The 27,175-nt window shown below is 40.1% G+C and overlaps 1 protein-coding gene across 1 annotated transcript in view; it reads right to left on the reverse strand.

Moving 5' to 3' along the window:
• The window catches only part of ARSB (arylsulfatase B), a 72,601-nt gene that overhangs the window by 23,719 nt on the left and 21,707 nt on the right, over positions 1–27,175 (reverse strand). The window contains exons 5-6 of the mRNA XM_065661519.1: positions 13,144–13,387; positions 4,968–5,038 (exon numbers count right to left, since the gene is read on the reverse strand). Of these exons, the coding sequence (XP_065517591.1) occupies positions 4,968–5,038; positions 13,144–13,387 (315 nt within the window). The remainder of the gene's footprint in view (positions 1–4,967; positions 5,039–13,143; positions 13,388–27,175) is intronic.

The following is a 27,175-nucleotide window of genomic DNA, read 5'->3' on the forward strand; positions in this document are numbered from 1 at the left end:
CTTTTATACCAATGTCCTGCTTTTACATAATTGCAACCTCTCTAATAAATTACAAATCTACACTGAGACCCAGCAATTGAGATATATATTCATTACATTTGGAATAATCAACAGGGTGATGAAGAAACAACCAGTAAGACAAAAATCATGACTTTAAGCAAGGAGGGAGAGGAGCAACCACCTCTGAGGGGCCTGAGTCAGCTCAATCTGCAGAGCTCACCAGACTGGTTTAGTGCAGTGAGGTCCAACCAGAAGATGTGGCTCCTCAATCCTTCCCTCCAGGGCTCTGGCTCCAGGAGCAGCCAGAACGTTCTAACAGGGTTGGCCCTCCCTCTGCCTCCCACTTCCAACCGCAGAGCCCTCCTCACACCGCCTTGCACTGCCTCTGGCATCCACTGGCTGCTTCAATGAGCAGATTCAACATACCTGACAGGGGAAAACCAAGTTAGCAAGTTGGATTGGTCCATGGAGGTATCTGAGGAGTGCCACAATGGATGCAAAATAAGCATCAGGAGCGTGCAGCTGGGAATGGGGAGAGGAGGCAGTGAAACACGTCCCCACCAGAAACCTGCTGGATCACTTCATCATATATGACTAAATGGAAACCTCGGGGTTTAATTTCAGAGCCAACAGAACCAATCTCACCTGCCCCCTGAAATTTCTTCTGGTCTGATTCTTCGTGCCAAAATGAGTGCTTGGCTATCAAACATACATCCGAAGGAAACGAAGAAAGAGGTTATTAAAATCTGAACCAATATCCTGACCTCGTTCATAGCCTAGCTTGTGAGTGTTTGTCATGACCCGAGAGAGAGGAGAGAGGTAGGGAGGCTCTGTGGGAGGCAGGATTTCCTCTTTGGTAGCAGCAGCGACCTACACCAGCTTGAACTCTATGTGAAACTACTGCCTCTGGCTGAGGTTCCCCAGTGGCCAGAGCTGATCTTAGCTGCCAGATCATGCTGCCAGACCTTCCATCTGCAACCAACCGCACACTACTCCCCTGCTCCCAGTCATACAGCTACAAGGCAAGTTGATTCAGCTGTCTGATGTGGTAGAAACCTTTCTTCCTTTTTCCCCTCACCATGCAGAATAATCTGAAGGCTGATCTGTCAGAAGGCTCATCTTGTCACCATGTGATTTCCAGATCCAACCCAAAGGAATGAGGATGTTAGCAGAAAGGGAGAGGACAGGCTGGCCATCTTGGCAATAGCTCATCACCAGACTGCTTTGTTACAAAGACCACAACCTTCTGCATCCTAGTTTTTGGAGATCCCACTCTAGGTTTTCACACCACTGCCTCCTCTGTTACACACCACCACAACTGTTGTAGGTCTGCCTTGCAAAGCAGATCAGTTCACCACGAGAAAAGATTGTTTTTAACCCCAACCATTCCCCTAGGCTGCCACAGGTCAGAATGAGCCTGTGAGAAAAGTCTGTGGTCAGGGACAGAAATCCCTTTATTCTCAGTGAAGACAAATGAGGAATTATAGTCTAAAACACTTGCAATATATTTCAGACCACTGGAAAGGTTTATACATGAATGAAGAAAGTCTGCCCTCTGAGAGAGATGATGATTACTTGAACGAGTCAGTGAAATAAGACCTCAGAGTACTTTTTTATAAAATGAAACAACAGACCAACTAGTTTAGTGTTCCCCCTCTTATTCTGATTAGTATTAACAACAGGAGAGAAGTACAGGATTTTGACACAAGACTACCGCAGGGCTATGGTATTTACCTTGACATGAGCTCCTGAAAAAAGGCAAGCAGATACTGACCAGTAGATTCATCAGATCTGCTGGAGTAACCCTGGCTGATGCTCAGAGGTTAGAAACCAGTGCTCAGTGAGATCTTGAAAAGTTGCATGATGTTACTCTGTGAGTGGTAAACGCACAGGTCAAGGTCAGTTCTAACAGACCACACAGATGTAGTTAGCTCAGTAATGAAGATAGCATGTCCTAACTTTAACTCAACATCTTGTTGATGACTTTGCTATAACAGTTGAGTTGACACCAAAATAATTAATGTCTTTTGCACAAATTCTTCCCTGAAGGAATGCTTATTTTGGTGTAAAAAATCTGAACAAGGTTCAATTTTCCTATTTCAGTCAAAAATTAAAAATCAATGAATTATAACAGACATCCCATCGTTCATGCTAATAAATACATTATCCATTTATTCAGACAGACATGAAGATAGATGCATCCATCAAATAAAATATTATGCTGAAAGAATGTATACATTATATGCAAAAGCACTCTGAAGAGTTCAGGAGACCTTAAGTAACTGAGTGCAAGTACAACAATAACTTAATGCCCTATGTGTGCATAACTACAACAAGATGGTGCCTTCCTTAATAATAACATGACCAGAATTTGCCTGATTACACATAACATCCTGAAAGGGTTTTTTGGGGGGTTTTTTTGTTATGTTTAACAGTATCTTGAGATTTAATTTCCTCTCTGCTCTTCCCCAGCACTCTGCAAATCCAAGATTTGGCTAATCTGTATCTTCCAGGCATTATTGTACTTCCTAATGCAATCTCTACTAAAAAGAATACTTCTCTTGAAACAAGATGATTTAGGCGATGTGATTTTTGAAGTGGACTATGAAGATGGGCATAAAGAAGGCCAAAGACTACACAGGAGGTGAGAAAGAAACCAGCAAAACACTCATACATTTATGTATTCTAGCACCATAGCAAAAGAGTACTCAGATTTCAAAGCAGTTACAACAAGGAAACAATAAACAGACGAGGAAAGAGCAAGGCTCCAGAGTGACACACAGTTTATCACCTTGGTGACAGGAAGATTGTATGGGTTTATTTAAAACGCTTTTTAAACAAACAAGCAAAGAAAGAAAAAAACCCACCAAACACACCACAGAGAGGCATAATTGCTGAAAATATAAAAGTACTTACATATTCCAAGCACTGCATCTCCCTAATCTATCCATAATAGAGAAACCAACATCTTTTATCTAGATCTTAATTCTAAACCTATTACTCAGTTTGCACAAATGCAAAACAGGCACTAAGTAGAAATCAGCTGAGTTACATATATATATATATATATATATATATATATATACAGTTACTCCTAATAACTCAGATTGCTAACTAGAAATTTTAATCCTTATATGAGAAAGCATAATTTCACTAGCTAGGTCAAAACCAGAATCATAAATAATACAATGACTCATCCTGCAAAGACATTCCAACTTCCAGTTAACTTAGAAGAAATTGATCACATTATGACAATAGATGAAGTACAAAGAAAGCTGGATTTCTTGTCTCCAACCGTGGACTATAAATTGACATGGTCTTTTGCATTAGAAACAGTACATTAAGCAAAGGAACGGTGATCTGAAAAAGCACAGTTTAATGTATATTTTGTCATGTATAACATGATGTATTTCGTCAAAACTATCAGAACTATAATGACTTATTCTCAAATCCTTTAAGAATGGTATCATAAAATCAAAACTAGGAAAAATGTAAGATATACTAATTTGGATAGTGAAACCTTACATGGCACATAAGGACATGTGGGTAAAGAGTTATGTTTTTGCTTTTAATGGCTCTAGTTTTGAAAGGTACATAAAACCATTTTAAACTTACAGGCACGTATATCCCCTCTTCTGTTTGTGATGAATAAAAGGCACACCTCATCCAGCATAGAACTTCCACTTACTACAGCTTCTGCTCACCTCCCCTCCTCCCTGCCCACATTTAATGCAATACACACAAAAAATAAGGACATGCTATATGTACCAAACAGTGTAGTATCATCAGAGTCTGGCTTCATGGAATCAATTTGGGGAAGTATTTCCTGAGCTTAGGCTCCTGAAAACCTACTCTGCATGTCCCCCTTCTATTTACACAAAGAATTTGTCTACTCAAACACCTCCACTGAGCAAAATCACAGCAGTTCCCACAAGGAAACAATGGTCTCTTAAGTATGCCTGAGAATACCACATCAGGGCATAACATTGTACAGGAATGCTACGACTCACTGAGTAACCTTTGAAGGGGAATTGGAGTAGCCACACCTTAATTCCATGAGTATGTAGGAATTATCTGTAGACAGTGTTGTCCACAAGCACTAGAGAGGCACAGTGTTGCTCCTTCTGAGAAGAGCATCACAGAACCAAATCTGTGTCGCAGAAGGCCATATTAACCCTGTCCATATAGTTATTACAGTACAACATTAATCCGTCTTTCAGGCAAGAGATCACTGTCCACACTGAACTACTTTTCCTCTGCCTGGATTTACTTCTTTATTTAATGAAATACAGAAATGTCATAAAAACACTGTATGGGACCTGTTCCAATGTTCTGCATGAAAAAAAATCTCTGCTTGAAAAGTTTGTAGTCCTTAGCAAGCTAATAATGTTGAATCATAAAACAGACGGTGCTTAAAGAGCTATAGAATTGGCAAGCTTCAGCTCCAGCTCATGTGATTATGGCATTAAAGATCCAACCCATGCGATTATGGAACAAAAGCAATCACAAGGCTTGGAACTCCTCAGCTTCTCACAAACTCAAGTTTTCCATTTGCAAGGTCGTATTATGTAGATGTATCAATATGTGTTAGGGTGAACAGTTCACTGGGAGCTACCTGCCAACTTGGAGCACTGAAGACAAGGTCTGGTAGAGATTTTTGGCAGTGTGCCTCCCTGTGCTCCCTGAGGCTGCTTCTCAACATTTCCATGTCCCAAAGCACTTTATTCATTACCAGCAGTGCTTCAGAGCTCTCTGAAATAGGAAGCACACATTGGTCATGATTCTAAGTACTTAGAGCACCTGGGGGATAATGTTTCTGCATTTTAAAGCTATTTACCTAAAAGCAGAAGGCACCTTACTCTATTTTGTTTCACCTAGAAGGAAATACTTCACTTAAGGAAAACAAGGAGTGTTCAGAAGATAAACTGTATGCTTAGTAAGTCTTGAACAATCAGCAGTGTACTTACATGGGAAGTTATCCACAAACATAGGGTCTATGTTATGCAGCAGTTCCACCCTGGGGGAAGGTCTTCCTTCACTAGGAGAGATTTCAAAAGGAAATGTTAATTTCTTTCTACAGCTCTTCAGGATTCCGTATGTTTTATTTAAAGGCTTTTTACAATCCTAATAGAGAATGAGCTAATAACCATAAATTAACTGCTATTAAATTTTATCTGAATTAAAGGGGTGGGAACTAGATGAATCTTTAAAGTCTCTTCCAACTGAAACTATTCTATGAATGCTCTTTTGCATCTAGCATTAACAGCTTTTGCCCCTATGAATCTTCCCTGACTTCACTGGCATGTTTACTGGGATTATTCATAAATCTACAGAGTACAGAAATGGCCCTAGAAAAGCAGGGGTTTACAATAATCAACTTTAAAAATCAAATTTTGCAGCGTAAGATGGCACAGCACTTGCTAGGCTTTGCATACCTGAATGAGTACTGAAAGCGTTTTGGCCGGGTGCCTCAGAAAACACTATATTGGCTGCCCCTCAAAGAACCCACTTTTGATTTGTAATTGAGGTCACGAGGATTATTTAGATACTCTGAACCTTCTTGCGGTTAAAAAAAAGTAATTATTCCTTTTTTTCTAGCCACTGGCTACGTATGGATGATGTAGAATAACCCTCCAAACTTAATAATAAATTTTCTAAGTAAATTCCATCCAAAAGAACTGAATAAAAGAAATATACTCCCTGTAAAAGGCAACATGACTAGAAAGACATTATTAGAAAGAACCTTGGCTGTATCATGACACAACAATATTATGTTATTTGATAGTGAACCTAAACAAGACTTTTTAGAAAATTCCAAATAACTTAAATAGTTTTATTTTTGCTAAGGAGACTCATTTAAAAAATCAGCCAGGGACTCTTAACCACTTCACATTAAGACTAAAAAATCAGGTAATATAAACCTTAGCGGAAACCTAAAAAAAAAGTTTATGGTTACTTTAATACATGAAATATATAATTAAAAAATGTTTACCTGCAATCTAAACCTTTCAGTAAGAATTAATTTAAATTAATATTGTTCTACCTAATTTGTAAAACAATTTCTAGATGCTACACATTTTAAATAAGCACAAAATTAACGAGGATTAGACAAAAGATGAAATGTGTTCAGATAATACAGCCTTACAATGAATACAGAGAAAGCACAATAATTAACCTACAGTGTTAGTAATTCAGTGTATAAGAACTGCCACAAAAATGTTTTTCCTAAAATATGTGTGTAAGGTTAACTCCTGCCCAACCCTGCACCCAAATATCTATAGTAGTTACACTCTTAACTAAGGAATGCCTGGCCTTATTTAAGCAAATTTTATCTTAGATTTAATAGACTCTTACTGTCTCTATGTGGTCCATTTACAGCTGTGGTCAAGTGTGCCTTTTGCCATCTGTTCATAGGTAACAGTAACATGAACCAGTTAGCACAACTCAAAGTAGGATGCGGATTTATAGCATGTCAGTTATTCTGCAGCAACTGCTTGGGGGGTATTCTTATTTTTCGGTTTCTGAGCTGTATCTACAATTTTCACTATCCTTTTAAAACAAAGTAAACAACAGACCTATGCTAAGGATCTTCCACCAGGGTCAAACACAGAAGAAAGAAGTAACTTACTCCTATGGGCTTCTGTTTATACATCAAATATTCATATAGTACCACAGCTGGTACTGTAGAAGTTAGAACCGAGAATATTTGTACTGTTCAAGCAGACTAGTATTACTATTGCAACATGAAGGTAATTTCCCTTAAGGCTTTTAATCTGGAGGGTGAATACCATACACTAAACATGGTTATGAACACTATGGCACAGCAGGTAGAACACAAAATACAAAGATTATACCTGCATTAATTTAGGTTTTTCACGCTGCAGCAGTAATTTTTATTGAATCAGGGTTTTTGTTTTGTTTTGTTCTGTTTTGTTTTTTCTGGGGTAGAGTATCACAGTAACTTGGAAATGTGATTTATACATAATCATGAGATACAGTCCCTGAAACTTATGGCATTACTCCATTAAGCTTTGTAGCACTATTAGCTGGTACTGAAATCCTTGTTCAGTTGGGTGTTATTCCAGTAGTCTTGTGGTACACAATGTGGAGGTTTATAACCAGCATACATTATTCACAAAACAACAGAGAAAAGAAGATGGCAATGTACAGTGAAGAAAGCAGCTGGCTGACAGAAAAGGACATCAGGAAGACAGAAATGACATCTTAGGGACAAGAAGTAGAGAATTTACTGTTGCAGCAGAGTTTCCATTCACTGCGCCCCAACTCTGTCCTCCTTCCCCTTTACAGAGCTCCACACTGACCTTAGTCCCCTCAAAGGACACAGCCTCAACAATAAAGTCACCTTGGCAGATGTTCTACTGAAGTTATTTTGCATCAGGAATATAGTCTAGCCATCAGAGCTAGAATAAGAAAGCAGTAAGATTCTCTAGGGAATCCTGCTTTTGTATTTTAGGAGCTTCCAGCGTAACCATATCTTACAATGCTCTAATATTAGAATACTTATTTTGAGACTCCAGTACTCTAATACATAGCTCCTTTCCCTAAAAATAAGGAACTTTTTGTTTTGTCTGGTTCTTATTCTATCATGTCTGACTATTTAATAAAGCAGCTTAAAGGTATTGCTTTCCAAAAAAGTTCTCTAAGAACATCTTGCTGAAAGCATACAGACTAACTTCAGAGTTGGTAGGAGAACCAGATAGTTTATGCTGAGAATATTACTCTATCTTCTGCTTTGCAAAGTCTTAAAAACGTACAGAAAGATCTATTACTCCTTAGTGAACATGAACAAATATCTACATGTGATCTTCCACTTCTGCTGTTGTTCTAAAATAGGCAGAAGATGTCCTTGGGAAGGAATCCAAGATTTTTCACAGTAAATATGTTTATTGTGCGCAAAAACATCCTCGGTGTTACTCAGCAAAATCTGACCATTTAGAACCTTGCCATATATCGTATTTCTCTGGGTCATATCTGTACATGCTTTCCTAAAATAATTTTATTTCAGATATGCTGGAAATAAACATTATGCTTAGCTTTAGATTGCTCTTTCTTCAGCGTTTTTTCAAATGGATGTTTAATCCCCAACATGAATGTAACCATTTGGCACTCAACCTGAAACTTGCCCTGCAAAACATACGAGAAGATGCTTGCTAACCAGCTTTGAAGAAATATCAGTTGTTAGACTGTATTTTATCCTGAATTTCTCAGTGCCTATCTATCATACTGCTTCATGTGCTCTACCATTTGGTCTTCCATTTTCCTGTTAAGGCAAATACAATTCTTTTTCTGAGCAAGGACATACTAGATATTCAGCACTGAAACCCCAAATATACCATACAATGTATCAAACAGGGCAAATTTCAGCATAAGAAAAATTGTTTTGCCTAGTATCTCAGTTTCAGTAGAGTGGCAAGCATCTGGGGAACAGATGTTTCTCAAACACACAAGTGCCTTTTGAGATACTTGCTTGGAAACATGCAGTACAGCTTAGATTCCCTGACTAGTTGGATTTTACTACGGTTTTCTATTAACTGTTCCTGGTATTGTCAACTACTATTTTTTGTAAAGTATATTAGTGGTATTACCACTGTATGTTCAGAAATAATTTCTAATATGTGCATGGTTTTAGAGGTTCCAGCTATAATGTGGTGTTACCCATGGTAATCTAATTTAAAAAGTGCAATCTACTATGATTTATGTAGAAGATTTATACATGAGATTGGAATGGTCTGATATCCAAAAATAGGTTGGTACAGTAATACTATCTTATGCTATTTTCAAAAAGAAGTTAGAAACATTAAAGGGAAAGTTAAATTGAATTCCAAAGGTACTTGAGGGAAAATAAAGTTTAGTAACTACCAGTTTACAGATATGCTGCAACAAAATTTTACTTGCAAGAGCAAGGTGGCCTGCTACCTTTTACTGTAGAAAACTGTAGCAGATAGACCAAGACTGGTATGAACAGAGAAAGACTGTGAAGATCTGCATGTGGGAACACACAGCAGCGAACGGGCTGTCACAAAAGCCTGTGTTAACGACATCCAGACAAGCAGGTCAGCAAGACCCCAACACATCCAGACCAGTTTCACAGGACAGGGACACTGTTTCTGGGGATGAAACAGTGATAGCATCTGGTGACTCACAGAGATGGGACAGGACAGAAAAGCGGGAACAAAAGGGTACAAAAAGGCATTATCAGAACCTGTCACGTTTACCAACCTCAGAAGAACACAGAAGATGTTAGAAGGACTTCATAGTTGGTGTTCCTGGACCTCTGCACCATTGCAGCAGATCCTGGGCCTAACATCTGGTCACAAACACCGTGGTGCCTGACTGCCAGATGAATGGCTTGGAAACCCCTTGCCCTGGTGCCTGGCTGCTGGGCAGACTTCTCAGACACACACCTTTCAGTGAGGGAGAGTGTCAGTCTGTGAGAGTGTGAGTAAAAACTGCCTTATTTCAGTTTCTATTTGAGATGAAATCACATTGCTCTTCTGTTAGGTCTTGCATTGATACAGTGTTGCAGCAGTATTTCCTACACTACTAGGTCAGCAGATGAGTTTGGAAAGAGCGAACTTTTGACTTCAAAGTCCCCATCAAGGAGCTTTTAAGTAGCATGCACATTTTTACCTAAGAAAAGTTCGCCCTGTTCAAAGGGTACGAAAATGTTGCATTTCCTCAGTTTTATGCCTTGTATGAAAGAATCTTAAAAGTACAGCTGGCTAAAAAGGATGCAAAAGAAGAAACATGTGCCCCTGAACTTTTATCTTTTTCATGCCATTTGTTCCTAACCATAAACTTTCTTATGGTTCTTCAAGTCAAAAGTAACTAGAGAAGGCATAAAATAAACAGTTGGACACACATTTTCTGCACTCTTTTTTACTATGAGAACTTCATATGAATCAGTGTCATGTTAATTCAATTCCAAATTTGGACTACAAATCATCTTAAACTCACGACAGAAAGTTCATTTTGGTCTGATATTTCAGACTTTATACCCAGATTACAAAATTTAGGTCTAATGTCTGTATTATTCATAACTAACTATAGTAAAATGGTATAATAATTTATATATACTACATAGTTATCATATTAAGAACACATCCTTTAAATACTGATCATTTACAGACAGACAACAGACAGATACTGGAATGGATCCAATATTTTCGTGACTTCTGAGAGTATCTGTATTGTTGCATATATTCTTCTGAATATCTCAATCGAGGTTCAAATGTATAACCTTTTGATTACACACACATGAAACAGCAGATTTAGGATTACAGTCCACACATACACACACACAAAAAAAAATCACAAGAAACACATACAACTATTTGTATTAGACTGGGCTGAAAAATATAGACGTAACACGGTGATAGGCTATTAATTTCTGTTTTCAAAATCAGTTAGAATCTTAGCAAATTATAATTTCACTCATTATGAGCCATCTGGTCCAAGAAAAGCAACATTTTTGAAGTTTCCGTCAGATGTCACCAAAAGGGCACTCTGCCTTCATTGTTTGTTATCCAATATTCAAGTGACCTTTTCAGTTATGATCATGAAATTCAATATACTCATTTTTCCTGATTACATAGGAAAATCACGTAAAATTTGGCATTTTGGTTGCAAGGTCAGTCAAAAAGCAGCCTAACACTTTACAAAACCTGACTCTTTTCATTGTGTTCATTGCAATGAACATTACATTCAATCCCTCCACAAACAGAAACAATTCAAGTGCCAGGAGCATGCAGAGGATGCGCAGCTGTACCTATATGTCCCCACATACAATTTTTTCTGCTGAAGTAACCTGATCTGAGAACAGTCAATGACAAAGAATTCCTGGTTGAATCTGAACTTGAAGAAGGCAGGACTTCTGCTGATAGCTGGAAGAAAAGTCTATGGTTCAAGAGTACCCCAGGATCTTGCTGCATTTTCCCACAGTTACACTGGCATATAAAACGTTTTACTTTCTCTGGCTGGACAGTAGTCTCCATTCCTTCCTGGCAGTTAATAGTCCCTGGCCTCAATTATACACATCTTTATACTCTTCCACTTGGAAGAGAGCCATACAGTACACCTGGGCACAAAGCCGTGACCTCTCTGCAGACTCCAGCTAGTATAGAAAACTAGTCCATAGCTCAGAAACAGAGGCAGCACCAAGAAAAAAGTCAAGCTGAGCAGTTTCAAAACAGGTAATCCCACTAAATGTACAAACAAAACAATTCTGAAAGCGAGATGCAGGCTTTGCAGTATTTCTGGGTGGGGAGTAGGCTTGGTTTGTTGTTTCTGTTCTGTTTTTACTTCAAGGTATATATAGGGCTAACCAGGGATGGGTAGATGGGTTCGCTCTACCTGCTCTGCCAATTTCTCATTTCAAACCCTAACCCAAAAAATACTCCTACTGACACTTGTTTAGAAACTAGCTTCTGTAATTCACAGTCTAGGATGCTAAGATACACAAACCCAAGCATTTAGCATAATGCATTATACAGAAAATAGGGGGAAAAAAATCAGCATTTGCTACATAAATAGCTACATTTATCATGCAAGCTGGGGTGGGAACCCTGAGAAGGGGACAAAGGTTATAACACACATGATACAGTATTGTCTGACTTCTATAAAAACAGAACAAAGATTATCAAAAGAAACAAAGCACTAATTCTCAAATGAATGGCATGTAGGAAGTAGAATTGCTAGTTTTTTCTACTAGCTAGTTCTCTCCTATTCTGCTTTGGCAGTATTAAACTTCTCATGCAAATCAAAATTATATACAAAATGTACTAAAATAAATATAACTTCCAAGAACACACGCAATAGATTTAGCCCCATCAGTGAATACATTACATGAAGCACAAAAGAGGGAGAAACAGGAATTTAAACTAACGTCACTATTTTGCAAAAATAAGGGTTGGTTATAGAAGTTCAAAATTCTGCAGAAACTAGGTATTTAAGGACTTTGTAATCCATTTTAGTATAATAAAAGAACCTTACAATAAAAGAAAAGCTTTGAAAGATGAAGGACTGACTGTATATAAGTCTTGACTGAAGATATTGCAAAGGGGCAACACCAGTTTCTTTTGATAGTTTTTTCAGTGAAAAAAACCCACACCATTACCAGTAAATGCCTATTTCATTTATACTTTTACATTCTATTCTACTTACTTTGCTGAGCCAAATGCCTCAGTAATAAACAGATACCTTACGTCCCCAGTGCACCCAGTACCTAGCATTTGTGGTAACAATTTCATTATTCTTTTCAGAGGAAAGATGTAGGGGATTTAACTCATTTTTTCTTTTAATGAATGGAAAACATTCTATTTTATGAACTAATGGGGTTCAGGATATCCTGACAGTTAATCCAGGCAGCATGAGAGGTACACAGAGTCAGAGTGTCCAGTAAAAGTCATTAAGCTGTTCTCGGTATCAATCCTATCACAGCTACGCTGCCTCTTTTTTCCAGCCATCCAAGCATGTCTGCACTGTGCTCCTGAGCACTCCAGTTTGCTTAAATCAGGGACAACATCACAACCTCTCAGGAGCCACACCAGGTCTACTTCTGTACTCTACCTCAGAGGCTGACGTTGGACAGCATGATGCCAACCTATGGGAACGGTTACATTTTGAGCCAGCCTGACAGGCGCTGTACTGAGCTAACAAACCAACAAAGTGGAATGCACACTCAGTGAATTTAATGTCTGCATAGATTTCCCAAATGTCCAATTCCAGATGCATACAGCAGTGACATGCAACTGGGCTCAGTAGAGAGCAAGGCTGGGTCCATAAAGTTTACTAACTTGTACTCCGTGCTGTGCAAAACCAGTTAATGTACTTCTGGATCACAGAGCGTTCTGGAAAAAGTACACCATGTTTATGCATTGTTGTGTCCATACTGACAGATTCAACCTGTCAAGTTAAAGCTGTCTGGAGGCTTTACATCTGTGATCAGGACTAATTTGCAACCTGGATAGTTCTCTTATGGACAGCAACATTAACTGCATTTACTTCTTCTCTTTAGGGAACATGTAATATTCCCCTCTGCCACCAGACCCAGCTCTCTTCTCTCGGCTGATTAAATTCTTCTCATACCAGAATGCTGACTCAGTGATTTGACACGCAAGTTACCTGATAGCTTTCCAAACATCAAAGCCATCCAAAGGCTTAGTGCCATTCGTATGTCCTCCAGCAAGGTGCACCAGTGTTGGAAGCCAGTCAGAGATATGGATAAGTTCATGACTTTCTACACCTTTTCTTTTCAGCAACGGACTTGCAACAAAGCCTACTCCTCTGACTCCTCCTTCCCAGAGGGTCCATTTTCTTCCTCTCAGCGGCCAGTTATTTCCACCTGCCAAAGTCTGTCCTCCATTATCTGGAAAACAAGTATTTAAAATGAACTATTGGTAAGAAAGGAACAGAAAAATCCTCCCCACAACATTTATTCATCCTTTAGAAAAAAAAGTATTTTCAGAATATAGGTGCGTCATGGCAGTACTTGCATAGTGCTGTTAAATGTTCATACAACATGTTGTACACTCAGAGCATGTAACAAATACATATAAAATTCTTGCCAGTCTTACAAGTTGCTATTATGAAAAGCTATTGCTAGAAATGATACTGTACTACAAGCCAGTGATTTAGAAAGACTTTTAAGAGCAACCTCTGATGTTCATTCTAAATATCATTAGACATCCAAAGCTTCCAGAATAAAAGACTTCAAAAATATAGTTCCAACCGCTTTAGAGACCACAAGAAGACCTGCTATCAATGCCATCATTAGTACTCAGAATACACTGTTTACCAGAGTACTTACTAAAAATGGAAAACTGCTATGCCAGTGTCAGGACAATACCTGTACTCCTAGTTTAGAACCGCCGTTTTCCTAGATTTTTAGGCAGCCGCATTGATTTGTAATGTTACACAGTATTACACAAAACAGAGTTTCTCAGGCAGAAGGAGAAAGCTCTAACAAACTGAGTTGAAACTAGTTAAAATAGCAAAAGGGATTTGGAAATACATTGAATTTATTGTATTTGGTGAGAAAAACATGTAAGATAGTTACAAGAAAAGTTGAACTATAGTAACTCAGAAATATCTACATTAATTAGAGACACTTCATGTAACTCTTTTTTAGCTCTAAGCTTCCACACTAGGAATAAAATCCAGATTCCTGAATGTAACAGAATTAATGATTCTCTGAAGTTGACTTTTAGCACTGCTGTACTGCTGTTCTTGTTCAAACCTGTTGTAATAATCTCAGAAGAGTTGTTGATGGCAACTCTTTTAAGCATAATTTTTCTGTATTTTAATGAGGCTAAGATTGTTTTAAACAGTAGCTGTTGAACTGACTTTCAGTATAATTTGACATGTTTGTATTACATTTTCTGATTAAAACCCAGGAATTTGAGGGAAGAGACAAGTAGTACATGTCTCACACCTTACAGAAGAACTTGACTGCAATCACAAAATTATCTCTCTTCTGTTTCATTAATTACAGATCAATGTAACCACCACTATAAACATTTTTCTACTGCACATAGAAGACCTTTTTTGTTCCATCAAGGAATAAACTCGTCCCTGTGAAGACTTTGAAAAGTGGAAGGCTAAGCTAAACAAAGTACTTAGAAAAAACAACATGAATTGAAAATTATGGCCCAGCTAGCTCCCAGTGGGGCTGATTGTGTGTCCAGCACTTTTGGGCTAAAAATAAACAAATTAAAAGCTTTATTGTCTTCACTATGAAATGCAGGGAACTAAATACTAGCTAACAGTATTTCTCACACAACAATGTTGAGCACTGAGATGTGAGAATACAGGCAGTTGGCAGTTACAAAAAGAAAAAATAAAAAATCTGTTTCAACAATTCTTTCTACTCTTAGTGTACACAGGAATTCCTGTCAGGGATACTCAAGGGACAGAGCTTTCAGTAGCTTTTAACCTTAGATGGCCTTAGAATAAAAGGTATCTTATCTACACTATATTAGAGCACAGTTTGGACTTAAAGTAGGATCAGATCTTAATTATGTTAAATATCTTCTTTGTATCATAGGCTACTTACTGTCTGTATCAGTTGAATACTAGCACATAAGATTCTTTTTCATCCTGAATACCTGCAACAAAGTAGCAAGGGAATTATAGAAGCAGACTGTCTTTTTGAAGATCTGAGTGAGGTAAGTGTGCATTTCCTGGGTTACAGTCAAATCCTCCTCTGCCTCAGGAATTTCTTCAGCCTCAGCCTGCTGAAGATTCAAAAGTTCTCACACAATGTTTGGTGAAAGGCACAAACAATTGGTCCCAACACTTTTTCCTAAGCACGCGCTACCAGACACTGTTGTACTGTGGGGGTGCTTGCCCTGATGGATTCTTCGTCTGTGGAAGTATAGCCATTCTCATGCTGTCCCAAATAAGCTATTCCTTACTAACTCCTCAAGCTACTCTAGCAAAGTACCTAAAATATGGAACAAACTCCAAAGATCATATGGAAACTCCCAGTAGTTTACAATACACAATATTCACTTAGGTAAAAGACAAATAGGGTTAGTATTGCTTCATGTTCTGCACTGGCTCCATATTCTATTCTAAATCCACTTCAAAACAATACTTTCTGAATGCTTTATCATTCATTTTGCAACTGTTTCTCTCCACAACTCATCCTAATACCTAGTATCTGCAGACAGTCTCCAGAGCAAAGCTTTTGCAATCAAGGTACCTACAACTAGAGGCTCTGGTTTAAAACACTGCTTATTATTAAAGCTTCAGTCTTACAACTTTAGCTGGAAACACAAGCCTCCCCCAAGCATGATACTTCAATTATCTCTTTCCTGGAGACAAACATCAAATATGACTTTCATCAAAAATAATAGCAAAATAGTCTAGAAAATGTAGTGAGCATATTTTTCCTATCTGTAAGAATCATTTTTGTAATTACATCTATATAATTTAGACTTCAGTAGTACCCACAACATATTATGTGCATTAGAAAAACCATAAAGCAAACCAGCTCTTGTCCCTAAAGAAAGGATGAAAGTGGAGAGAATAAGGCTATACTTGGAAATTATGGTACTTGGCATAAGTGCTACCTAGCTAATGCATTAGTTTTGTTTGCTTTCTTAAATAGAAGCATCATGCATTTTTAAGAGCTCTGTTGTTTGCTTGGTTTGCATTGCTTTGATAGGTGTTTAGCTCTGTTTATTTTCCCAGGTTTCTTATCACTGCCATCAATCAGTGTTATTTTAGGAAGGGGAATACTGAGACTCTTCCATTCTGATAGAATTTTCTTCTGTGGGCTATTTGTGACAATGAAAGAGAACACTAGTGAGAGATATTTTCACTGAAATAAGAGTGGCCTGAAACAGAGTTCATAGAAGGCATTGCCACCATCAATGAAAAAATGCACAGAAGACATATGCAGGGTAACTGTTAAAATGACAGAGTAAAGGAGAGAAACAAAAGCTTCCTAGTTACTTTAATAGGTAGTTTCACAGTTTTGCATCCTTGAAGTAACATCAGCCATGTTGACTATGGAGAAAACCATATAATGCAGTAATTGTATCATAAACACAAACAATAGGCTGCACTGATTTATCATTCCTAATATGGAAGAGAAATTAAAAATCCAAAAGAGAAAAGGAAGCACACTGACTATTGTAAGCACTGCAGAGAGTACTTGCAACAGTGATCTGAGGGAACCACAGTCACAGATGGAAAAGTTTCTTAAGGGCAATAAATACTATAAAATAAACACCACATTTTCAATATAATTGTGTCTGCGGGACATGCATCCTGATAAAATAGACTGATACAAAGATCTCCAAATGAAATAACTGTTGTCTTCAAAATAGTCATGCATAGTACTGTAACCCCTTGACTACTTTTTGAAGTATTGGCAATGATGATTTCCACTAAATACAATGCATTGTTATAACAAGAAAAAAAATTTGAAGTGAGAACTTCTGTCTTCTGTTTCAATTAACAGGCTGCAAGATGTCAGGGAAGCTGACAGGAAGCAGGGCTGCTTGCTCCAGGCCCAAACTGTGCAGGGGCCTCAAGCTTCCCCTCCAGCTCATGAAGGAAAGAAGGAGGCCGTTAACCCGGGAAGCTGGGAATTAGTGACAAAAAAAAAAAAAAAACAAACAAAAAAACAGGAGGAAAAGGATAATTAAAAGCAAGGGGCTTCCTCCTAAATCTGTTGTCCCCACACAGAACTGCTTTGCTGTCCTGCAGGAGGCTAATGAGAAACGCACTTGCACCAGAAACGGCCGGCTGATGCACAGGTAAAGATCTCTACTGGTGCTGCAAAATAAAAAGCGGCGGGTTGTAGTAGTAGGGGGCTGTACTTTGAAAGGGACAGAAGCACTTGTCTGTCTGCCTGACCCGGTCTCAAGGGAGGTGTGTTGACTACCAGGAGCATGGACCAGGGATGTTACCAAGAGGCTGCCTGCTCTAGTAAGTCCCACGGACTATTAACCACTCCTAGTGATCCATGTGGGTGCTAGGGATATAGACAGTAGTAGCCTGGGGAACATAAAGAAAGACTACAGAGCCCTGGGAGAGGTGCTTAGGGGCTCTGGAGCTCAGACAGTGTTTTCATCAATTCTCCAGGACACAGGGGAGGACCAAGAAAAAGCTAGGAGGATTGGCCAGGTTAATAAATGGTTAAAAGGGTGGTGTCATAGTCAGGGGTCTGGGTGTCTTGAACACGGGACTGAAGTTTGTAGGCCAGGTCTACTGGGGGCTGGTGGAGCTGCTCTGATAAAAGAAGGGGAAGAGCAGTTTTGGTAGGAGGCTTGCCAGACTGGTCAAGGAGGCTTTAAACTAGATGTGTTGGGGGAGGGGGGCATCATTCCATCCCAACACACCCAGTCAGTTGCCAGCACCTATAATAAATGCTTGGAGCAATGTAGAGATATTCTAGCTGCTCCAGCCAACGAGCCGGCTTCATTTGGAGCTCGTCTCAGATGCCTCTATACAAACGCCCATAGCATGGGGAACGAACAAGAGGAATTAGAGATGTGTACACATCTACGGGGTATGATATAATAGGCATCACAGAAACGTGGTGGGATGGCTCCTATGACTGGAGTGTTGGAATGGAAGGTTACAGGCTCTTTAGAAAAGACAGGCCCGGCAGGTGGGGAGGGGAGTTGCCCTTTATGTTAGGGATAAGCTGGAGAGCATGGAACTCTGTCTGGGGGCAGGTGAGCAGTTTACAGAGAGTTTGTGGGTCAGGGTTAAAGGGAAAACAGCTTTGGGAGACATTCCTGTGGAGATCTGTCACAGACAGATTCAAGGAGAACCTGTGGATGAAGCACTCTACAGACAGATAGGAAAAGCCTCACGCTCGCAGGCCCTTGTTCTCATGGGGGACTTCAACCACCCTGACATCTGTTGGAACGATGGCACTGCACGGCACAAGCAATCCAGGAGGTTCCTCGATTGTGTGGAAGACAACTTCCTTCTGCAGGTAACAGACAAGCCAACAAGGACAGGTACCGTGCTTGACCTCATGTTCACCAACAGGGAAAGGCTTGTTGAGAATCTGATGCTCCAGGGCAGCCTTGGATGCAGCGATCACGAGATTGTAGAGTTTGAGATCCTCAGGACAGTGAGAAGAGCGTGCAGCAAGCTCACTGCCCTGGACTTCAAAAGAGCAGACTTTGGCCTCTTCAGGAGCCTGCTTAGTAAGGTTCCATGGGATATAGCCCTGGAGGGCAGGGGGGGCCAAGACTCTTGGTTGATATTCAAGGATCACCTGCTACAAGCTCAGAAGTGCTGCATCCCACCTAGAAGGAAGTGCGGCAGGAGGGCCAGGAGACCTCCTTGGATGGATAAGGAGCTGCTGAGGAAAATTCAAAGGAAAAAAGAGGCTTATAAAAGGTGGAAGCAAGGACAGGTGGCCTGGGAAGAATACAGGGGTGTTGTCCGGGAAGCTAGGGACCAGGTTAGGAAGGCTAAGGCCCAGTTAGAATTAAACTTGGCCAGGGATGTTAAGGGTAACAGGAAGGGATTCTACAGGTACGTAGCAAATAAAAAACAGACTAGGGATAACGCAGGCCACCTGAGGAAGCTCTCGGGAGAACTGGCTACACAGGATATGGAGAAGGCTGAGGTTCTTAATGACTTCTTTGCCTCGGTCTTCCCTGGCAAATGCTCTGACCGCACCACCCAAGTCTTGGAAGGTAGACACAGGGACTGTGAGATTGAAGACCTTGGGCCCACTGTAGGAGAGGATCTGGCTCAAGACCATCTTAAAAACCTGAAGTTTGCAGATGACACCAAGCTGTGTGGTCCGGTTGATACTCTGGAGGGAAGGAATCCCATCCAGAGGGATCTTGACATGCTTGTGAGGTGGGCTGATGCCAACCTTATGAAGTTCAACCACGACAAGTGCAAGGTCCTACACCTCAATCAGAGGGTCAGAGCAATCCCAGGCACAGCTACAGGCTGGGCAGAGAAGAGATTCAGAGGGGCCCTGCAGAGAAGGACTTGGGGGTGCTGGTCTATGAGAAAAGGAACATGAGCCAGCAGTGTGCGCTCGCAGCCCAGAAAGCCAACCGTATCCTGGGCTGCATCCAAAGGAGTGTGACCAGCAGGTCGAAGGAGGTGATCCTGCCCCTCTACTCTGCTCTCATGAGACCTAACCTGGAGTATTGCGTGCAGTTCTGGTGTCCTCAACATAAAAAGGACATGGAACTGTTGGAGCAAGTCCAGAGGAGGGCCACGAGGATGATCAGGGGACTGGAGCACCTCCCATATGAAGACAGGCTGAGAAAGTTGGGGCTGTTCAGCCTGGAGAAGAGAAGGCTGCGTGGAGACCCCATAGCAGCCTTCCAGTATGTGAAGGGGGCCTATAGGGATGCTGGGGAGGGACTCTTCATCAGTTACTATAGTGACAGGACAAGGGGTAACGGGTTAAAGCTTAAACAGGGGAAGTTTAGATTGGATATAAGGAGGAAATTCTTTCCTGTTAGGGTGGTGAGACACTGGAATAGGTTGCCCAGGGAGGTTGTGAGTGCTCCATCCCTGGCAGCGTTCAAGGCCAGTTTTGTGAAGCCTTGGGTGAGATGGTTTAGTGTGAGGTGTCCCTGCCCATGGCACGGGGGTTGGAACTAGATGATTTTAAGGTCTTTTCCAACCCTTTTCCAACATGGCTTCACTAAGGGCAAATCATGTCTGACAAACTTAGTGGCCTTCTATGACAGGATTAGAGCACTGGTGGATAAGAGAAAAGGACCTGTATCTAAACTGCAGAGCATGGATTTGACAGATGGCCCACTCAGTTGATAAGGAATTAGCCAGATGGCTGCACTTTGAGAGATGTGGTCTAATGTCAGGTGGACAGCAGTGACGAGTGGCATGCCTCAGGGGTTCATATTGTTTAACATCTTTGTGAGCATCATGAACAGTGGGATTGAGTGCACTGTCAGCAAGTCTGCCAGTGACATCAAGCTGTGGATGTGGTCAGCATGCTGGAGGGAAGGGATGCCACCCAGAGGGACCTTGTCAGGCTTGAGAGGGGGGCCAGCACAAACCTTATGAAGTTGAACAGGCCACAAGAAAATTCCTGCATGTGGTTCAGGGCAATCCCATGCACAAATACCAGGCTCAGGGATGAAGGGATTCAGAGCAGCCCTGAAGAGAAGGACTTGGGGGTGTTGGTTGACAAGAAGCTCAGCATGACCCAGGAACATGCACTTGCAGCCCAGAAAACCAGCTGTATGGTGGGCTGCATAAAAATGAGCATGGTCAGCAGTTTGAGGGAGGTGATTCTGCCCCTCTACTCCAGTGTCGTGAGAACCTTCCTGGAGTACTGTGCTCAGCTCTGGGACCCCCAACAAAAGAAGGACATGGACCTATTGGAATGAGTCCAGATGAGGGCCACAGGGATGATCAGAGGGCTGGAGTATCTCTCATATGAAGGCAGGCTGAGAGAGTTGGGCTTTTTCAGCCTGGAGAAGAAAAGGTTCTTGGACAGACCATAAAGCAACCTTCCAGTACATAAAGGGGATGTACAAGGATGCTGGAGGGGGACTTTTTAGAAGGGCCTGTAGTGACTGAACAAGGGGGAATGGTCTTAACCTGAAAGGGGGTAGATTTAGATTAGATATTTGGAAGAAAATCTTTACTGTGAGGGTGGTGAGGCACTGGCACAGGTTGCCCAGAGAAGTTGTGGCTACCCCACCCCTGAAAGTGTTCAAGGCCATATTAGATGGGGCTTTAAGAAATCTAGCCTAGTGAAAGAGAATGCAGAAAGTTTTGGAACAACATGCTCTTAAAGGTCCCTTTCAACCCAAACCATTCTATGATTAAGATATCTGCAGAAAAATAAAATCTTTTTCTTCCAACTTTAGCAACTACCCAAATATGCCATCAAGAAAAAAAGGCATATTTTATAGGGCTATTTCTATCTTCTTTCATCCTCATACACCTATTTACATCTAATCACTTTCTCACTCAGCTTAAAATCCATACAACGCTGTTCACATTAAGATACTTTAACAGAGTGGGTTGTAACAGCAAAAATCCACAGTACCTTCTTCTCAGAAGATTCTGGATGAAAATAGTACACATTTCCCACACAGAAAATCAGAGAATATAATGTATTTTCAAAAAGAAGGTGCCTGTCTTTCAAATTACTGTGGATTTTTTGTTAAAGGTAATGAAGAGGAAGGGTGTTTTTTTAAAATGTATTTAATTCAATAAAAACCTTTCAACATATGCAAAATAAAAGCAAAATAAAGCTTGTCCATCTCAAAGATACTTTAAAAAATGAAGACCTATGTTTTCTTCTCACAAACATCTGTTTCTGTAATTAATATTGTCATACACATTAGAAAGAGTTTAATTTGTTAAATCCCAAAACTGTAAATTTGTAAACTGTAAAAGATGTTTTGTAGGAGTTCTTAAAGGAATCAATAAACAAAACTAAACAGAGAGGCCCTTCTGTTTCCCCCAAACACTTCTCTGAAGAGTTGCCAGCTGCCAAACATTTTGACATGGGCAGTATATATATGCAGTAATGTGGGATGTATGTAACTAGTAAACATTTTAACGACTAAAAGCCTCTTTGAAGAGCAGTCAGACAATAAAAAACAGCAATAAAATGATTCTGAGAGCAACAGCTAATGAAGCATGTATGGATCCAAGTCTTCAGATGGACTGACTGGAACTGAGGCAACAGTCTGCTTCATACTATAAAGATAACAGACATCAGCAATAGCTACAACTATGCAAAAAGTTTCATTTAGGATTTATACCTCATTAGACAACAGAAAACCAAAAAGAGTAAAAGTCTGGATTTAAGCATGAACCCTAACAAATGTTCTCAGGTGTATTTTTTTCAAAAGCAGCAGTGTGCCTTGCTGTATAGCTAAATATTTTCTCCTAACAGACTAGATCTTGCTTCGATTATACTATAGAAAAGTAACGGGTTTTGTTTCGGTTTGTTTTGGGGTTTTTTGTGGGTTGAGGTTTTTTTTAACCAGGCATCCTTTTTTTGTCTCCCTTGTGACCACTCAGGTTGCTGCATTCTTCTTATGACCACAACTGAGCTACACCCTGCTGTCCTGCTGACATGCCTGGCAAATTGTTCTAGACAGGCTCCTCAGAGATGGCTTCCTGGAATTTCTCCACAGATTCATCCAGGGCTGTATTTGGTGCTGCTAATAAGAGTTTTAACTGCAGTATTTCTTTTCAGTCTTTGTATTTTCTTAGTTCAAGTAAGGAGTTACTTATAAATCTCACTTATAATAAAAATAAAAAATAAAAGAAAGGAAAAAAAGATCACCCTTGCTGACTAGACTTAGTCTGCAAATTCTGTTAGACAGTGAGAATACATCATAAAAATATGCAGGGTTTACATAAAACTCCTTAACTTCTATTTATTCTTAAGCCTTCCATTCTGGCAAAATGATAAACCCAGAGAATTTGTGATACGTATTAAACAACCTTGGTTACAATGGCAGAAATGTAATCCTAAATGCGTGTCCTAGTATTCTTAATTTTCATGGTAAGTTTTTGGCATTTGTAGAGCAAAATGTGATCCAAGAATACAGAAAATATTTACAATAACTGGAAAATACATCAGTAATTAATTATTGGAAAATACAGTAGTAATTACTTATTTGCTATAAGAAAAAAAACAGTCTTAACAGACTTGCTTTCTATTTGAAAGAAAAAAATCCAGATGCAAAATGTTTTATGACAATGAGGTTAATAAACTTAATACATAACTGGCAAATAGCTCCTTTTCAAACTGGCAATTTGCCACAAGTGGGGTCCCCCATGGATCGATATTGAGCTCAATGCTGCTCAGTATCCTCATAAATGATCTGGAAGGTGGGATCAAGTGTACTCTGATCGAGTTTGCTGAAAATACTAATCAAAGCACGAAAGTGGCACTTCAGAAGGGAGAGCCATCCTGCAGGATGACCTGGATAGGTTGGAAGAAGAGTTGGCTAACAAGAACCTTATGAAGTTGAATAAGGACAAGTTTGAGGTCCTGCACCTGGGAAAACATGATCCCCAAGCACAGCACGGACTTGGATCTACTTGGCTGGGGAGCAGCTCTGTGGAAAGGGACCTGGGGATCCTGCTGGACAACAAGTTCACTATGAGCGAACAGTGTGAAGCTGTGGCGAAGAAAGCCAAAAGGAAGCTGGGTTACATAAACAAGGGCATCGCCAGCAGACACAGATTTAATTACCCCACTGTACTTGGTGCTTGTCAGGTCACACTTGGAACACTGTGTTCAGTTTTGGTTCCCACTATGCAAAAGAGATGTGGACAGGCTGCAGAAGGTCCAGAGAAAGGCTATAAGATGACCAAAGGACTGGGAAGCCTGCTGTATGAGGAAACAGTGAGAGAACTGGGTTTGTTTAGCCTAAAGAAAAGAAGGCTTAGGGGAGACCTTATCACCATGTTCCAGTACTTAAAGGGTGGCTAGAAAGAAGATGGAGACTCCTTTTTTATACAGACACACATGCTAAAGACAAGGGGTAATGAGTACAAGTTACCCCCAGGAAAATCCCACTTGGACACAAGAGGAACATTTTTCACAATAAGAACAATCAGCCATCAGAATAATCTCCCCTGGGGAAGTGGTGGACTCCCTAACATTGGAATCAGCTGGACAGCATGCTGGGCCATGCTCTTTAGATAGTGTTTTTGCTACAAAAGATTGGACCAGATGATCCTTGAGGTCCCTTCCAACCTGCTATTCTATGATTCTATGATTCTCTTGGATACCTAGGTTCTTTTTTAAAAACAGTTACATAATAGTTTAATAGGTCTGTATGTATATAACTCATATATCCACAGAGCAAGAAATAACCAACTAACATTAAAAGGAAGTATTTCACTGGGCGGCCAGGGGAGAGAGAAAGATCAAGTGCTGTGCCAAGAAAGTCTTCTGACAACTTTTTTCCCTATTCAGAACATGGCATAAAGAAAACATTTGAAGTCATACATCTGCAAAGGCAAAATAAGAAGTAAATTTAACTTTAAATACAATTAGACATCATGACTCAATTCACTAACCATTTATCACATAATCATGCTTAGTAATTTTAACCAACCATTAGAATATGTAAAGATCCAGCCTAACATTCTGGTTCCTGGCTAGAAACACTTTAGGTTTCTTTTTCTCCTGAAAACACATACAAAATACTTGCCAAATGCTCCTATTGTATCTACAGTACTCTTCAAATCCCACATTGGCATGCCCCAGATTTTTCTTCTGTTTTCCACCTGTGCGCAAGCTCCTAATTTTTTGAATTGATGAATTTCTCTGAAGCTGCAAGAGAAAACTCCTATACCCTCATGGGCCCCTGCAGTAAGCTGATCTAGCACACATCTGTCTGATACGTAAACCATGCCAAGCTCTGTTTGAAAGGCTAAAGCCACACGGTATTTTTAAAATGAGCACAGACCAGAAAAACACCCCACTCTGATTTATTTTATAATATAGATTTGGGGATTTCAATAGGCTATCAAATTAAAGCATCTTTAAAACAACAAGAAAAAGGGATCTTTTAAGCTCCTACTGCTCCTGAAACTAAAAGCTGCTGACATACGAAACCCATCAACTGCATGTAATCTAGCATGTAAATTGCGCACAAAATGATTGAAGGGAAAAAACAGTCAATATTAATTCCTTGTACTTATTCTAGTTTCTTGCTTCTGATAAATAGATTAATTACTTTGTGAAGATAAAACTGGCAGTAAGGTAGTTTCTCTTTGCTAAAAAGTAACAATAGAATTTGTCCTATATGTTCCCTCTTTCAATTTAAAATAAGTAACTGTTTTAACTCAGAAGAATGCTTAGTTACCGAATGCATCCCCCCGCCGCCATCACCTACCAAATACAACAGATATGTCCATATGGTAGACAGACACTCAATAAAAGGAGGACTGGGTAGGACTGACAAATGACCACAAGTATGCTAGGAAGCACTAAATTTTCTGAGTGCAGAGACTGTCCAATAGCTGGCAGCATCTAGGTGTTTTTATTCAGTAAAAGCATTCGGAAGTTTATTTTGAATACATTTGGGTTTCTTCCTCTGCTTCTGGAAGTAGCATGAGTCTCTTAGAACAAAACTAGGCTATTATCCAAACAATGTTATGAATCTAATTAAGAGGCATATTTATAGCAGCTTTTGAAGGAAAAAAAAGCAGGAAGTCAGGCCGCTGTTACTGTGCTTATGGACACCCTGTATAAGCAGCGATCAGCCAAAACTAACTCATCCATACTTCCAGATGTATGAAAAATACCTGACCTCAGGCCTGCTGCTTTTGTACTTTAGGCTACAGCTGTGTGATAAGAAAGGAGGATTCGATTCAATTCCAACCTTGAGGACAGGAGGTGGTGAAAAACTAATTTTACACCTACTGCTAATCAGAGTCACGTACAAGAAAAGACGTTTCTGACTTCAGATGTGGAAGAAGCGCTAAGCTGTGCATGGCCTGCAGGGCAGGCTGCTAGCCTTAGGGTATCATTATTTCACTTTTCTACAGCTTTGTCTAGTGAAGGGGAGGGAAGAAATAACTACTTTGACCTAACACCTTTTTTTTCTTTTCCTTCAAAAAGAAAAAACAAAAGAATATGAAGATATGAAGCTGCCAAAACTTGGAATCACATGCAAACAGCAGACACAAATGATCTCACATACAGGCATTAAAGCCCCAGGGTTGTGCCCAGAACCCATACTTTCCACCCTAATATCCTGTATCACCTCTTCCTTGGTGTTTACTTGAGGGGGGTTGCTCCAGTTGCCTTCTGTCACTTCTCTGGCACACAATAAACAGAGCAATCTGGAGTTAATTTAAGTGGTTTAGCACATCAGGATACAGCTGGGAAAGGTTTTGGGAGAAAGGCTGGGGAGGAAGAGGAGGGCTGTGTGCAGTCCAGCTGAGCCTGTGCACAGGAAGGCAGTGCAAATGGGCACCTTCCAACAACACCGCCTGCAGCCACGGAAAACTGCCCCATATCAAAATGCTCCAACTACCCCAGGAACAGCAGAAACCTCAGTGCAGGGTATTAAGAAGTCTGCTTCTAACAGCAGCAGTGGCAGGGCCACCACTCAGTGTCAGGCGCATTCAGCTGATCCTTGGTTATCCAGGAGTAACCCAACTTCTCTCACGTGTCTACGACTTTTATATTTCATCCGCTATGAGTCAGATGTCTTTTTTCATCTTAGTATTAAGTGTAGACACATGCATTGGCTTTACAGAGCACAAACTGTGACTTGATTCCGGCAATTGGATAGATTTACATCTGTTTTTCTCATCACTTTTGTTTGAGAGGAGTGAGTTGAGCTTTTAATCACTTGGGGCCCTAGCTATACCCAGAACATACTGGCTCAATTCACAGCAGAAAGAAACGCACGTCTGCTGGCATAAAGATATAAAAATGAAACAAAACTCTCTAGTTATTACTTAACACACCAGACATTTGAAAAAAGGGCAGTAAGCTCCTTAGTAGGAAGCATCTGTCCCTAAGGTAACCCTCACACCTAGCACATAAATCTCAAAACTGAAATTTCATCCAACAATTGTCTAAACTGAATACATCAGTAAAAGAGTAAAGAAACTAATATCCTTTATAACCTTAGTCTTGAACTTCAGGGTGTAATAAAAAAGGTTAATTACTTAGTGATCTGTT

The sequence above is a fragment of the Lathamus discolor genome, chromosome Z (assembly GCF_037157495.1).
Source record: "Lathamus discolor isolate bLatDis1 chromosome Z, bLatDis1.hap1, whole genome shotgun sequence".
NCBI classification, from domain to species: domain Eukaryota; kingdom Metazoa; phylum Chordata; class Aves; order Psittaciformes; family Psittacidae; genus Lathamus; species Lathamus discolor.